The sequence below is a fragment of the Crinia signifera genome, chromosome 4, assembly GCF_055691185.1.
Source record: "Crinia signifera chromosome 4, ASM5569118v1, whole genome shotgun sequence".
Lineage (NCBI taxonomy): Eukaryota > Metazoa > Chordata > Amphibia > Anura > Myobatrachidae > Crinia > Crinia signifera.
This window is the reverse complement of record NC_139220.1, coordinates 212,315,415-212,332,629: the sequence shown is the minus strand read 5'-3', so window position 1 is coordinate 212,332,629 and position 17,215 is coordinate 212,315,415. Positions and strand designations below refer to the sequence as shown.

The 17,215-nt window shown below is 46.3% G+C and overlaps 1 protein-coding gene across 1 annotated transcript in view; it reads left to right on the top strand.

Annotated features, from left to right (window-relative positions):
- Positions 1-16,975, top strand: part of LOC146072529 (cathepsin L-like proteinase) — a 28,020-nt gene extending 11,045 nt beyond the window's left edge. Inside the window, exons 6-8 of the mRNA XM_083179747.1 lie at positions 7,560-7,719; positions 10,744-10,858; positions 16,707-16,975. Of these exons, the coding sequence (XP_083035873.1) occupies positions 7,560-7,719; positions 10,744-10,858; positions 16,707-16,806 (375 nt within the window). The 3' untranslated portion in view covers positions 16,807-16,975. The remainder of the gene's footprint in view (positions 1-7,559; positions 7,720-10,743; positions 10,859-16,706) is intronic.
- Positions 16,976-17,215: the final 240 nt, after the last annotated feature.

Sequence of the window (17,215 nt, the reverse complement as noted above, 5' to 3'; positions counted from 1 at the left end):
TTGTGTATTGTTACACCCGTCAGCAGTTTATATTGTGTCAGCATATTGTGTATTGTTACACCCGTCAGCAGTTCTGATTGTGTCAACATATTGTGTATTGTTACACCCGTCAGCAGTTTATATTGTGTCAGCATATTGTGTATTGTTACACCCGTCAGCAGTTCTTATTGTGTCAACATATTGTGTATTGTTACACCCGTCAACATCTTGGATTGTGTCAGCATACCGTGTGCTCAGCACCTGGGTACACCTTGTGTATTGTGATACCAGTCAATTTGGCCACGGTACTTTGTCTGGCCTGCTGCTCACAGCATTAGCACCGCGGGTCCCAGCCCAGTCCGCTATCCACTGACATCCCCCTCTGTGGGGCAGGGTGGTTCTCGCCTCCTTGGTTTTTTAGGTAGATTTCCCCTTGTTTACCTCCGGCCTTGGCGGCTGCGTTGTCTCCAGTAAGACCAGGTGGCATCGGGGTGGGAGCCTGACTAACGGGCTCCCACGAACGCGGCTATTATTGGTGAAGGTTAGCTTAGCACGCATCCGCCAATTCCAAGGGGTGACAACGGAGTTAGGGTAGGCGAGATCTCCCTGTTCCCAACATTATAGCCGGCCCATACTTCACCCGAACCTTCAGTCAGCCATTATGGATCCGGCCCAGCAGGCTGCTAATCACGCTCTGGCAGGGCAGATGCATACTCTTACTCAGGAACTTCAGAAATTGACCCTCCGGGTAAACTCACAAGAGGAACGGGTACAAGGGGTCTTATCCTCATCTAGAAACCCCGAACCCAAGTTGAGTCTCCCGGACCGGTTTTCCGGGGAACGTTCCCAGTTTTTTAACTTTAGAGAGTCGTGTAAACTTTATTTCAAACTCCGCCCGGCCTCCTCCGGCGTAGAATCCCAGCGTGTGGGAATGGTCATCTCCCTGCTACAAGGAGACCCCCAGACCTGGGCGTTTGGCCTTCCCGCAGGGTCCGAGGCCCTTACCTCTGTGAATGCTTTTTTTTCTGCCATGGGGTTGCTTTACGACGACCCAGACCGTGCTGCCTCAGCCGAAGCCAACCTGAGGGCACTACGGCAGGGTCAGAGTAACGCAGAGGCTTATTGTACCCAATTCAGGAGGTGGGCCATTGATTCTGGTTGGAATGACCCAGCACTCCGTAGCCAATTTCGCATTGGGTTATCTGAAACGTTAAAAGATGCATTGGTCCACTACCCAACTCCGACCTCCCTGGATGAAATTATGGAGTTAGCCATAAAGGTAGATCGGAGGTTCCGGGAACGCCAGAGGGAGAGGGTTTCCGGGGTATATCCTTCCACATCACTGGGGGAGACCTCGGAGGTTGTCTGTGACGAACCCATGCAAATTGGGGCCACACGTTTATCTGCCGCAGAAAAGAATCGTAGGAGGCTGAAGGGTCTCTGTCTGTATTGTGGTGGTCAGGGTCACCGTGCAGTGGTCTGTCCGTTGAAGGCGGGAAAAGACAGGGCCTAGGTGGGTTTGGGGAAACTCACTTGGGCCTATCTTGTTTTTCTCCCCTAGACTCGATCATTATTCAGGTTTCTGTCACTTATAAAAACTGCACTGTCGCTACCACTGCCTTTGTTGATTGCGGTGCAGCCGGCAATTTTATTGACGGGGGGTTGGTTTGTTCTTTGGGGCTCAAACCCATTCCCCTGGTCAATTCATTGTCGGTTTGTGGCCTGGATGGTCAGCCACTCGCCAACGGCAGTGTTACCGCGTGCACCCCTTCTCTCCAGCTTTCGGTGGGGGCTCTTCATTCTGAAGAGATTTCTTTTTTGTTGTTTCACTGTCCGCTCACGCCACTCGTCCTAGGGTTACCATGGCTTAGAAAGCACAATCCCAGTATCGACTGGTCCACAGGAGAAATTGTACGTTGGGGCTCTTCCTGTTCTGATCACTGTCTCTCTCTTCCTCTTCGTCTTGTCCTTCCCGTTTTTTCTTCTTTACCCATACCCTACAGAGACTTTGCCGATGTGTTTTCCAAGAAGGAAGCTGATACGTTGCCCCCTCACCGTCCCTTTGATTGTACTATAGACTTAGTTCCCAATGCCAGATTGCCCAAGGGACGTCTATATGCCCTCTCAGAACCTGAATCCCAGGCCATGGATTCATACATAAAAGAGAGTCTCGAAAAGGGATTCATCCGTCCTTCTAAATCTCCTGTAGGTGCAGGGTTTTTTTTTGTTGAAAAGAAAGATGGATCTTTGCGTCCCTGCATAGACTATAGGGCCTTGAACAAAATTACTGTAAAAAATTTCTATCCGTTACCACTCATCTCTGTGTTGTTTGATCAAATCCGGGAAGCGGTGGTGTTTTCTAAGATTGATCTTAGAGGAGCATATAACCTCATCAGGATTAGAAAGGGAGATGAGTGGAAGACAGCCTTTAACACACATTCAGGTCACTATGAATATCTTGTAATGCCGTTCGGCTTGGCCAACGCTCCTGCAGTTTTTCAGGATTTCATCAATGAAGTACTTCGGCCGTTCCTGGGAGTATTTGCTGTGGTTTACTTAGACGACATTTTGATTTTTTCCAAGTCACTTTCTGAACATCGGCAACACGTCCGCCTGATTCTTCAGAAGTTGCGTGAAAATCAATTATATGCCAAACTCGAAAAGTGTGAATTCGAAATTGCTCAAGTCTCTTTTCTGGGTTATGTCATCTCTCCTAAGGGTTTTTCCATGGACCCCAGCAAGGTTCAAGCCATCATGTCCTGGGCTCTTCCTAACAATCTCAAGGCCATCCAAAGATTCTTAGGATTCTCCAATTATTATCGGAGATTCATCCGGTCCTTTTCTGACATTGTTGCCCCCATTGTGGAACTGACTCGCAAGGGAGCCAATCCTGAAATTTGGTCCCCACAGGCCGTTGAGTCCTTTCATCAATTAAAGAAGGCCTTCTGCTCAGCTCCTGTCTTACATCACCCGGATCCCAGAATTCCTTTTATTGTGGAGGTTGACGCCTCGGATGTAGGGGCTGGAGCTGTCCTTTCTCAGAAGGACATTCGTGATCAGAAGATTCATCCTTGCGCCTTCTTCTCCCGTAAGTTCTCCTCAGCTGAAAGGAACTATGATGTCGGGAATCGTGAATTGTTGGCCATTAAGTGGGCCTTTGAGGAGTGGCGTCATTGGTTAGAAGGGGCCAAACACATCATCACGGTGATTACCGACCATAAAAACTTAGCCTACATCGAATCTGCTAAGCGATTAAACCCACGACAAGCCCGGTGGGCGTTGTTCTTTACCAGGTTTCAATTTATCATTACGTTCAGACCCGGCCCCAAAAATGTCAAAGCTGATGCTTTATCTCGTAGTTTCCAGACTTGTCAGAGCACTGGACTCAAAGATACGCCCATTGTCCCGTCTTCTGTCATTTTTGCGGGTCTGACTCAGGACTTGGCCTCCCGTGTCCTGGCTTCTCAGCCTTCTGCTCCTCAGGGGACTCCACATAATAGACTGTTTATTCCCAAACACCTCAGAAATTTGGTCCTCAAGGATTTTCATTCCAGTAGGGTCACTGGACACCCTGGCGTTACCAAGACCCTTGAGCACTTGTCTAGGGCGGTTTGGTGGCCCACCATAAAACAGGATGTTGCTCTGTTTATCTCTTCTTGTCCGGTATGTGCTCGACATAAATCTCCCAGGTCATCACCAGTGGGTACTCTTCTGCCATTGTTCATTCCCGAAAGGCCATGGTCCCATATTTCTATGGACTTCATTGTCGACCTTCCTTCTTCTTCTCGTTTTACCACCATTTGGGTCACGGTCGACCGCTTTAGCAAGATGGCACATTTTATTCCCTTGCGTAAACTTCCTACTGCTAAAGAGTTGGCACAACTCTTTATCTCGCATATTTTCAGACTCCATGGCCTTCCCTTGGATATTGTTTCTGACAGGGGATCTCAGTTTGTGGCCAGGTTCTGGAGAAGTTTTTGTTCCGGTTTAGGAATACAGGTCAGTCTTTCCTCCGGGCATCACCCACAGTCCAACGGGCAGACCGAAAGGGTCAACCAAGCATTGGAGCAATATTTACGCTGCTTCGTCTCCAAATGTCAGAGCAATTGGGCCGAACTGGTACCTTTAGCAGAATTTGCTTATAACAACTCGTATCATGCGGCCTCCAAAAGCTCGCCTTTTTTGTGTAATTTCGGGTTCCATCCCAAGTGCAACTCCTTCTTTGTTCCGAGGGATTCCTCTCGGCCGCCCTTCTCCACAGTGTCCTTCCTTAGGAAGTCGTGGCAAAAGGTTCATTTGGCTCTGAGGCAATCTTCAGCACGTTCAAAAAATTTTTTTGACAAACATAGGAGACCATGTTTTTTCCAAGTGGGGCAAAAGGTGTGGTTGTCTACTCGCCACATTAAGCTTCGCCAGAGATGTCCCAAATTAGGGCCCAGGTTCATCGGTCCATTTTTGATCACTGCTCAAGTCAATCCGGTGGCATTTAGGTTGCAGCTCCCCAGAACACTGCGGATCAATAATGTCTTTCATTGCTCTCTTCTTAAACCAGCCTCGATGGCTTCCCAATCAGGGCCTGCTTCCAACCGCGAACCAGTCCTCGTTCAAGGGCACAAAGAATTCATAGTAGAACAGATATTGGACTCCAAGGTTGTTCGGGGTCAACTGAAATTTTTGGTCCATTGGAAGGGGTTCGGAGAAGAGGAGAGGTCTTGGGTGCCTGAGCGATTGTTACATGCGCCCAGGCTCAAAGCAGAGTTCTTTAAGACCTTCCCATTCAAACCTGGTTGTAAGGGTTCGGTGACCCCTCCTCAAGGGGGGGGTACTGTTAGGAGCTGCACGGGCAGCGCCTCCGCTCGCCCGGCAGTCTCCTCTGTTCTTCCGGCGGTTGCCGGGTTACCGCGACGCCGTTGCGTCATCAGCCGGGAGCTTCCGGCAGACAGTCAGGCTGCCGGCGTACAACCCCTTCCTCCCCTGCCGCAGCGGTTGCCAAGGCGACGGAGGACGCCTGGCGGCCGCAGGGAGGAAGGGGTGTGCATGACGCCGCACGCAGCGTCAGGGTAGCGCTTGGCGCGCTATTTAAACTTGGACACTGGGACACTCAGACGCCGGCTATAGCTCCTGATTTGGCGTCCTGAGTGTTTCCGGTTCCAGGCTCCTGCTCACCCGTGGTTCCTGGTTTCCAGTCCCTGTTCCTGGCTGCCTCCAGAAACCTTGCTTGCGTCTGCTTGCTGATATCTTGGTGTCAGATAAGTTGGGAGACTCTCACTCCTTTCCTCCCTTATTGTCAGTTATATTGTGTCAGCATATTGTGTATTGTTACACCCGTCAGCAGTTCTTATTGTGTCAACATATTGTGTATTGTTACACCCGTCAGCAGTTTATATTGTGTCAGCATATTGTGTATTGTTACACCCGTCAGCAGTTCTGATTGTGTCAACATATTGTGTATTGTTACACCCGTCAGCAGTTTATATTGTGTCAGCATATTGGCCCTTATTCTGGTTGGTGCGGCCAGAGCCGCACACGGTGCTCTGGCCGCACAAACCAATCCCCGCCCACGAGACGGATCGCCACGGCCATCCGTACACGGACGGCTGGCGATCCGCATAAAAATGGTGGAGGCGTACGCCTCCACCATGGTGGGAGCTGCCCCCTGCATTCGATGGTCGTCGACCATCGATGGCAGGTCCGCACGCCCCAGCAGCTCCCGCAAGCTGAGACCACACGGACAATCGTCCGTGTGCTAGCTTGTATGGGGGCTGAGAGCTGACATCCGGCGACGTCAGCTTTCCGCCCCCATGAGTTGCGTCATACCCTCATTACCATGCATACGCCCCGCGTTTGCATGGGAACGCCCATGAAACGCGGGGCGTACACATCGGGAAATGAGGGTATGAAGCCCCTCACGCCCCTATACGCCCCCTTTGCGGCGGACGAAATACGTCTGCGGCGAAGGGGGCTGCACATGCGCAGATTGACCTCTGCGCATGTGCAGAATAAAAACATCGGCGGTACGGCCGCACGCGGGCCGTACCGTCCGAATTAGAATAAGGGCCATTGTGTATTGTTACACCCGTCAGCAGTTCTTATTGTGTCAACATATTGTGTATTGTTACACCCGTCAACATCTTGGATTGTGTCAGCATACCGTGTGCTCAGCACCTGGGTACACCTTGTGTATTGTGATACCAGTCAATTTGGCCACGGTACTTTGTCTGGCCTGCTGCTCACAGCATTAGCACCGCGGGTCCCAGCCCAGTCCGCTATCCACTGACATCCCCCTCTGTGGGGCAGGGTGGTTCTCGCCTCCTTGGTTTTTTAGGTAGATTTCCCCTTGTTTACCTCCGGCCTTGGCGGCTGCGTTGTCTCCAGTAAGACCAGGTGGCATCGGGGTGGGAGCCTGACTAACGGGCTCCCACGAACGCGGCTATTATTGGTGAAGGTTAGCTTAGCACGCATCCGCCAATTCCAAGGGGTGACAACGGAGTTAGGGTAGGCGAGATCTCCCTGTTCCTAACAGTAGGTGAAATTAGCGCTTTGAGTTGACCCCCCGATCTATTAGATTACAAACTTCCATGAAGGAACCTCTTACCTTACTGTCAGTCTGTAATACTTGCACTGTAATCTTCATTTTACACCATTTAGTTCTTATTTTGTAAACTATATATATATATATATATATATATATATATATATATATAAAAAATGAATTCATTTTTATTTAATTGCATGTATCATAATATTATTAGTTCACCCGTGTCATGATTTGTACAGATTTTGCAGTCGTCATATTTTATCTATTCCATTGTGTATTATCATTGGTTATGTGATAGACAGTAATTATGAAATTGGGGTTTTCTGAACACAACAATTCCCAGTGTGTCAGAATTTGTATGTCATATTACCAGGCTACATATTTCACAAGCATGATGCAAAGCAATTATAAATGCTCGGGACCAGGATCATTTTGGATAACAGATTATTCAGTTTTTCTGAATATTTTAATATTTCAATGATGTATCTTGAGGTATCTTGCATTTAAGTTGTACGTATACATCAAACACATGAAATAAACACAAATATATTTTATTTGTGCATAAAACAAGGTTTCAAAACATGAAACAAAGTTTGCGTACAATCTTAGGCACTGAATTCAAATGCCAAGCAATCATTGTCTTGGACATACTGTATATAGTGCCAGTTACATATCGTGTCCTCAGTGGTGCTGTTACAGATGTCTCCAGTAAGTTTTTAGCAAAAAAAATAAAAATTTTGTTCACTTTCTGGAATGTACGGTTTCGGAATAATTCAGATAACGGATATTCGGATACGGGATACTCAACCTGTAATATGAAAATCCCAATTAAAATGCAAGTGAAACAAATAGCAGTCTTGTTTTATTCTCATTTTTATGATTTTCTCTTTATTATAATATTACCATTGATTGTGACACACAAAAAAACAGTAATCAATTTCTCCCAAAGTGCCGCAAGACAACATTTTTGAGAAACACAAACAACATATATAAATAATGATATGGAATTTGATTTTATTTTCTTTATTTTTTCCATCATTAGCGGATGCATTGTGCATATAACAGTGATGAAGCAATACAGTTGAATACAACCAAATACTACCTAGTGCCTGGAGAAGAGAACATTGCATCTTCAGTCGCCCTTGAAGGACCAATCACTGTTGGGTTTGGAGTAGATATGGAATTTATGTTTTATAATAAAGGTAGTATACAATTGTTACAATATAGTATTAGTACAGTAAGGTATTATTTTACTTACTGTACATATATCTTTTGTTCTAAGTCTAACATACTCATTTTATAAGATTACTCATGTAAAAAAAAACTAATTTACAGTATAGTAGATTACAGTATATCTGAAAATAAAATGTGAAGGATTTCAGGGATAGCAGTTCACAAAAAGCAAGAAATAGCCTGAGAAATAGTTATATAAACAATTTATTTTAACCATAACTAAAGATTTTTAGCTAAAACCAAACATGTACAGGCCGATGACGGGGTTATGGATCATTAGATCACCAGCAAGTAGATCGACAAGCATTAGTCGACACCACTAGGTCCACATGAGTTAGGTTGACAGGGTCATTAGGTTGACATGGGTAAGGTCGACAGTGACAGGGTCATTAGGTCGACAGTGAAAAAATCAACATGGTTTTTATTTTTACCCAAATGTCAACACAGTCAAAATAAACACTAAAACGTAGCACTGCGTCCGCTCGCCATGCTTTGGACACGGTGCCTTCCTATGGTCGGCACACTATTTTATTCTCCCACCATGCCCTAGTGGATGGTGGGGCATGAAATACCGCCTGTCGGCACATGTCATGTCGACATGGACACCGAAAGGAACCACCGTGTCCCCTCACATGGCTTGCTGCACTCACCATGCTTCGGGCACGGTAACTTGCTATGCTTGTCACACTAATTTATTCTCCCGCCACGCCCTAGTGGATGGTAGGGCATGAAATACCACCCTTCGGCACATGTCAGCTCAAAAAAACCATGTCGACCTTTTGACTGTTGACCTTCCCCATGTCGACCTAATGACCCAGTTGACCTAACTCTGTTGACCTAACATATGTCGACGTTCCTGCATGTCGACCTAGTGGTGTCAACCTAATGCTTGTCGACCTACTTGCTGGTGACCCAATGAACGTATCCTGATGAGTGCACCTACATAGTATTTATTATAATTAATTCCAACATTTGGTTACATCACAGACAAGGACAACAGTTCTGACTTTTTATTTCACAGTTTTTGCCACCCCCTCCTAGCACTCTTGGCATCCCCTAGGACCATCTGTACACAATTTGGCCAGATAAATCTCATGCAATTTATTGGACCAAATTGCATGTAAAAAATGGCACATCAAGTAACAAATCTTATGGGTACTTGCGTATTATCAGGGCGCCCGATGTAATGTAAATCGTATACGATATCGCATCCGATTTTTTGACGATTTGATCTGCGATGCGATTTAGCGGCTGATTTGAGGCTGATATTCGGCTGATTTTCGGACGATTTTTTTGCAGATTTTCGGCCATTTCCTGCCAATTTGCATGCTATTCAATCCTTGCACACCCCCAGGTACTTGTTTCGGTACTTGTGTAGTATCACGGCGCCCATGGCATCGCAGACCATAAGGCATGCGATGGGATGAGATTTCCCCCGATGTTATACAATGTTAAAATCGTATATGGCATACAATGCCATACAATGCGATGCGATGCAATTTTAAATTGTATAAGCACCCTAATAGGGGCTTACAATGTTACATGCACCCCCACGCCACCCCCACTATGAACGTGAACCCGAAGCGTGGCGAGCGGCGGCGGTACGCGTCCTCCGACCTTTTTATACCCCCACTATCCACGTCGGCGTGGAGTTGAATTCATATAGTGTGGCGAGCGCAGCGAGCCACCGAGCCCGAAGCGCGGTGAGTGGACGCAGAATACATTTAAAGTAATACGCGTAAAGTAATACGCGTCCCCTCACCGGGCGAACTGCACTCACCACGCTTCGGGCTCGGTGGCTCGTTGCGCTCGCCACACTATATACAATTTAAAATCGGATAGGGGGCTTATACAATTTTAAATCGCATCGCATCGGTGTGCACCCGGTGGAAGGCATGCGATGCGATTAAAAGTTGTGCAACTTAATATTGGGGGCGCCGTGATAATACACAAGTACCCTTGTTTCCTAGCATGGCGCCCATCGCATACCATGGCATAACATATGCGATGGTATGCGATGGTATGCAATGGTATGCGATGCGATTTTTGGGAAAATGCCCCTGATTAAATATCGCATAGCATTGTATGCCAGCAAGTGGCATGCAATGCAATTCGCAATGTTAAGTGCACCCCCATTGTCAATGCCACCCCCACTATCAATGCCAACCCAAAGCAAGGCGAGCGCAGCGAGCCTGCGAGGGGCGGCGGTACGTGTCCTCCGACCTTTTCATACCCCCACTATCCACGTTGGCGTGGAGTTGATTTTAGATAGTGCCCGAAGCGTGGCGAGCGCAGCGATCCCCGTGAGGGAGAAGGGAAGGGTTTGGGGGTGCGGGGAGGCGGTGGGGACCAGCGACGGCGGACAGAGAGGCGGCAGACGGCAATAGGGAGCTCTGTCGGAAAGGGGCGCATGAGTGTCTTATGCTTGGCGCTTTCTTCCGACGGATAGAGGGGCCTGGCTGCTGGCAGGGGCTGGCGATAGAATAGCCAGCCCCCACAATAACGAGCGGCGCTACATCTGTACATGCAATTTTGTGCACACTTATCAGTACTCTTAATGTAATCATAACACTGACCAACTCATTTTATTATTAGAGCAATTTTGGGGTACCTTTGTGGTGCTGATTCTGAATATGCAAGATTGGCTCTAATTTATAGATTCATGGCTAAGAAATACGGTGAAATGTGTGGGATCCTAATGACCAAGTTTGAGAACCACTATTCTTGAATAAGCATGGAGTGGACACCGAGAATATTTATCTATCTCATCTTCTATAGTGAATAAGTAGATTCCCATATATACACGTTATAGCTAAGAAGTTCCTTTTTAATTGAAGGTATTTATTAACTCAAGAACTAGAGCCAGTTTGAAAAAAAAATTCTAAATATGTTCCAACATTCTTGGCAACTAAACAATATTTTTTTGTTGGGCTGTGTATCTTTCATAATGCAACTGCTCAGAAAATTTATGTAAGGTTTGCTTTTTATATAAGGAATATACGATGGAGGATGTTCTTCAGGTGCAAATCATGCAATTATCATTGTGGGTTATGGAACGGAACATGATGATGAAGATGGCGACAATGAGTACTGGATCATAAAGAATAGGTAACTTCATTGTTATTCTATGGAACAAATTGACTAAGATGGGAGTTCTATTGAAGATGTCCTAAAGCAACAACAGGTGCCCACACACTAGAATGATTTTTTTGCAGATTGGCCGAATCGGACGATATATCGACCGATGTTTACCGATTATCGGCAGAAAAATGCCCTTTATCAGTCGGATGCGGGTTCCCGCGGATCTTCTGATCTTACATGCTGCAGGAAAGATCCGAAGATTTAACAAAAGTTCCATAGGAACACACATGGGATCTTAAAAGAAATCTTTGGTAAAGATGTGCGCTTGCCTGAAATCTTTTGTCCAGGATGGACAAAAGATTAAGGCTAATTTGCGCACATCTTAAGATCGCAGATCTTTCTAGTGTGTGGGCACCCTTAGATTATATCTATTGTACAGTGGTCTCCAACCTTAATTGAGTGTGAGCTACTCAAGACAAAAGAAGACAAAAAAAAACCTCCCGGAGAGCTACTAAAATATGTCCAAAGCCCCTGATACTATGCCAGACACCGTAATACCCCTGCACAATGTGCTGCACACTGTAATGCCCCTGCACAATATGCTGCACATTATGCCACAGACCGCAATTCCTCTGACACATAAAGCCACACACCACAATGCCTATGATACTATGCTGCACATTGTAATGCCCCTGACACATTTTGCCACACATTGCAATGCCCCTCACACCTAATGCATACCTCCCAACTTTGCCAGCGGAAAAAGGAATATATTTTTATGAGCAACATTTTTGTCGCTGTGAGGGCATGGCCAGTGATTTGTGAAGTGCTGACCATGCCCCCAGCCCCTCTGCCTGCCTGACTAGACAAATGCACAGTGTCTAATTCCCGCAGGACCGTCCCAAAAAATGGGATGTCCCGCAAAAATCGATACAGTTGGGAGGAATGCATTATGCCACGCCACAATGCCCGACACATTATGCCACACCACAATGCCCTCCACAGTAAGGCTTCTAATAAATTGTAAATAACTTGCTTAGTGCCAGGGGTCAATACTCATTTCCAAGGGGTCAATTCTCATTGCCAATGTCCGTTGCCAGATGACAAATGGGCGGGCAGGCGGCCGGACACGCGTGAGGGTGCAGGCGGGCAACAGTGGTCGAGCCACTCGTTTTGCTCAGGTGAGCTATCGGTAGCTCGCGAGCGACAAGACAACCACTGTTCTAGAAGGTGCTATATAAATAAGAAGTAACATCTGATTGGTTGCTATGGGCAACACCCCATCTCCAACCGCTATGATTGGATTATAGCTGAGCATTATATTTCATAGGAATTTTTTGTAGACCTCAATTTCTGCTAATTCCTGATACAGTTGCCAGGGCAGCCATTACAAGTGTTGGGCAACAGAACAAGGAGGGGACATATCCATGCTGTACGAGTGTGACCGTGCCAAATTGGAGCCTTTATGGTTCTATTCACACGATGTTGAGGGCATTCACTGCAAATATTTAGCTGGCCTGGCCCTTTCCCATTACATTGTACCCAGCTCCATCAGAACCCCTTAACATGCAATTATAGGTAAAGTTGAATCTTCCTGGGCCTGGTATGATGATTATGAGTTATCGGTAATGTATTGGGGGTTTTATTGAACATTTTACAATTTTTGCTAATTGACTGAGATTTCACTGTTGTCACTGTTCTGGGACAATACTACAGTACGTAAGTAAAATTTTGTGTAATTGTCAGTTAGGGGGAAATTGACTAAGATGGAAGTTCTGTTTAACATGGGATGTTGCTATGGGTATAACAAACGTAATATATTGTAAAACATATGTAGTATAGTGACCCAAAGCGTAGCATTGACCGGAAGCAGCATGCAGCTCCATATGTTAACCTCCAGACCAAAGTGGGGTGGCCAAAAAAAACAAGTGAACATCTGAAAACCAAATGACGACCTCTCAGTATGCTGCTATTGTGTATGACATGGACCTGTCCAGTGTGATTGTGTTAGTGAAGGAAGACTGCATGTGACAAGGAAGTGTATTGCCAGTTGTATTTGTACAGTACTCTTTTATCTGCCCATAGTTAACCCCAACATCTTATTTTTCTCTACCGCTCCAGTTGATACTGTATGATATACTGTATCATTGGCGAGTGATAAAGTGGAGATATTACACATCAATTAAGTCAAATCAAGTGGTGATTTAAATTTGTCTGTAAGAAATTTTTAAAAGCCACTTAAACAACTTGTATAATTTTATCTCATTTTAAAGTGTAGCGCACAAAGTAGGTGGTGTTCTGTTTCTATCATTTTCATAGCACAGGTGCTTTTAAACCCCATTATTCAAAATCAATCCTGGACAGCAGACTGATACAGATTTGCATTCTTCATTTGCATTAAGTTTGGTAAATTTCTCATTCATGTTATGGTAGAGATACCTTCCAGTGATATAGTTATGAGGAGCAACATAAACTAATGGCACTCTAAAATGTAAATCTTTACGCACAGAAAAAATATGTAGTGTGCAGAAAAATAAACAATTGTATCTGCAATTCTGGTGACTTCACTCAAAGATCTGTACTAGCATGATCAGATGTGCAGGACTGATGAGGTGTGCAGGGCGGATCATATGTGCAGGATGGATGAGGTGTGCATGGAGGAACAGATGTGCAGGATGGATGAGGTGTGCATGGCGGATCAGATGTGCAGTATGGATGTGGTGTGCATGGAGGAACAGATGTGCAGGATGGATGAGGTGTGCAGGGTGGATCAGATGTGCAGTATGGATGAGGTGTGCAGGGCGGATCAGATGTGCAGGATGCAGGGGTTAAAGTGAGGGGGAACTGGGGGGCATAGGCGAATCTAGAATTATGGTAATGGGTGGTCCCAGATCTAGACATAATAGTAGGGGGACCATTGCGCGGCTTAGCCGCGCGGCAAAAAGGGGGAGTGGCCTCATGGGAAGGAGGCGTGGCATCACAAAAAGGGGTGTGGTATTACACTTTAGACCAGGCATGTCCAACGTTGGCCCTCCAGATGTTTTGAAACTACACATCCCAGCATGCTTTGCAATAGTTTTAGCATTCTCTAATAGCAAAACTGTGGCAAAGCATGCTGGGATGTGTAGTTTTACAACATCTGGAGGGCCAATGTTGGACATGCCTGCTTTAGACCATACACAGTAATGCCTATTACACATTTTAGCAAACTCCGTAATACCCATTACACATAACGCCACACACCGTAATGCCAATTACACATAAGGCCACACACCATAATGCCCATTACACATTGTGTCACACATCATGATGCCCATTACATACTATATAACAAACCGTAATGCCCATTACATATTTGACACATAAGTGCTGCTTACCTACGTGCTCATTGCTAGGGGGTTCTTGCTTGATGGCACCATAGTACCCATTACACATGATGCCGCACACCATAGTACCCATTACACATGATGCCGCACACCATAGTACCCATTACACATGATGCCGCACACCATAGTACCCATTACACATGATGCTGCACACATAATGTCCCTTACACATGATGCTGCACACCGTAATGCCCCTTACACATTAAGCCACACATTATGCGTAATGCCCCCACATACCGCCACTTGTAGCGTCCCTTAAGCAATGCCCCCAATAGTACCACTTACTGTAAATTTTTATATGAGCCTTTGCTGCTGCTGCTGCAGGGAGAGATGGAGAGCGGTGCAGCTGCTTCTATGGGGAGAGGAGCAGAGCGCAGCGCAGAGCACGCTCCCACTCCCCTCCTGGTGTCCCCTCTAGCTGAGTGGACATTTGAAATATTGTGCGCACTGTTGTTGTGCGTGACGTCGGGGGAGCACGCCGGGCGCCGGCACCACATGATTAAAGGGGGGGGGGGCGGGCTGAGGTGAAAGCGGGGAGAAGAATTGGAGCGGAAGCTGCAGGGGTGACAGTCATTGACAGCTGGGCAGAGAGCAGGGGCTGCCCGGCTGTATTCAGAGCACTGCAGGTCACGGCTGTTTGAAATAACACCCCTTTCGCAACAGAAAATGCAGGGATTTACCCGGGAATATGGTCCCAGGATCACATTTTCTGGTGTGAGAGGGAGATACAACCACTCCCCTCTCCCTAACCCCCTTTAACCAACCAGCTATATCTTCGGAAACAACTGACCCATTTTACATGAATTATATTTAGTATTTAATTGAAGAACTTTTGAGTTGGCTTCGAATGATTTTGGTCCCGTGAAACTGGGCTGTTTGGTTCCAGAGAAATCAGCCCTCAAAGAACATAAACAGTCATGAAATTACATTTAAGAAATGAAAAAAATAAATAAAAACGGTTTAACCTCAATATCCCTGGAATCAATTAACCCATATGGATCCAGCCTGGTATCAGATTGAAGGCCCAGCGATTTGGGTTTGACTGAAATCAACCTCGAGCTTCAGTGATGCCGAAGGGGGAACTGGCAGCCGTTGAACTGGGTGGGGGTCGGAATTAGCGGGTCCCATGTTATCCTATAGGGAAAACGTTCCAGCTTTGCCTGGCAGTATCTCCGGTTCCCAGGGGGCTAGAGACACGGGGCTGGGCTCGTTGGAAAGCCCCATCCCTCAGCTACAAAATGGGTGGCTAATGGGTGGTCCTGTGCACCCCCGGACCACCCCCTAGATTCGCCTATGCTGGGGGGAACTGTGTTCCACCACCTCTAATGGTAGAGGGAACTAGTTCCACCTCCAGGACAGCCCTGCACAGTAATTCCAACAGAAAAGACTGTCCCAACAGCTTTCTTCTCTGGCACAGCATATGAGATTTCAAGCTGTCACAAGGTACTATTCCTGTGGGCAATATATGTAAGGGGCTGTATTACTATGGGCATTGTGTATAAGCAACGCTACTGTGTTGCATACATGTATCAAGAGTACTACTGTGCAGCGTAACATAAAAAGTGAGTAAGGGGCATTGCATGCGGTGTAATATGTATGCCATTGTGCTGCTGTGTGAAATAATTTAAATTGGGGAAACAATTGTACGACCACTGTCCCTTCATAAAGAATGGGAGGTAGGGCATAAACTTATAGTTTGCAGGGGGTGCCAAAAACCCTGGCACTGGCTCAAGTTCACCTAATTTGGGGAGGGGGGGGGGGGGGGTTGATGTCAGGGGAAAGGAGTTCCACCACCTCTCAATGACCACTTTAAGCCCTGGCAGGATGGATGAGGTGTGCAGGGCGGATCATATGTGCAGGATGGATGAGGTGTGCAGGGCGGATCAGATGTGCAGGATGGATGAGGTGTGCTGGGCGGATCAGATGTGCAGTATGGATGAGGTGTGCAGGGCGGATCAGATGTGCAGGATGGATGAGGTGTGCAGGGCGGATCAGATGTGCAGGATGGATGAGGTGTGCAGGGCGGATCAGATGTGCAGGGCGGAGCAGGTGTGCAGGGCGGATCAGATGTGCAGGGCGGAGCAAATGTGCAGGGAGGATCAGATGTGCAGGATGGATGAGGTGTGCAGGGCTGATCAGATGTGCAGGATGGATGAGGTGTGCAGGGCGGATCAGATGTGCAGGATGGATGTGGTGTGCAGGGCGGATCAGATGCGCAGGATGGATGAGGTGTGCAGGGCGGATCAGATGTGCAGGGTGGATGAGGTGTGCAGGATGGATGTGGTGTGCAGGGCGGATCAGATGTGCAGGATGGATGAGGTTGGATGCATCTGACTGAACTGCAGTTCTCACGTTGACTGAATCTTTTTATGTGTCTGACATCCAGTGGCTGACTGGACACCCTAGCTGTGGTTCAACCTTACCATTGTTCTTTTATTCATTATGCATTTCCACATTTTGAATGATCAATATTTATATTTTTCTCACAGCTGGGGCGAGGAATGGGGAGAAAAAGGCTTCGGAAAAATCAAGCGCAACATAAATAAGTGCTTCATAGCAGACATGGCAGCTACTATTGATATTATGTAGTCACTCATTCTTGTAAAAAAATGACAAAAATTATGAGAGAAGACATTTGTTAAAATAATTCAAATCTTCATTTGTGTAAACTTTTCATTTTCATTTGAATTGTAAAGACTTCTCCATAGTGTAATTGGAAGTACATAGGTATAGTTTCATTTAAACCTTTATTAAATGCCTAATGTAGCTACGATATATGTATAAATAAAAATAAAGATTCCAATGCAATTTTTTTTTCACTGTGTGGCTTTTATACAATTTACAGCATATATTTATAATTTGTGGTCCTTTTTGTTAACTAGTAGAATAATAATATCAAGTAATATCAAATACAAAGCAGATGTGTGGTCAGCGGCGTAACTATAATTTGGGAGCCCCCCCGCCGATAATAAATCACGCCCCCCCCCCCTCCTCCACC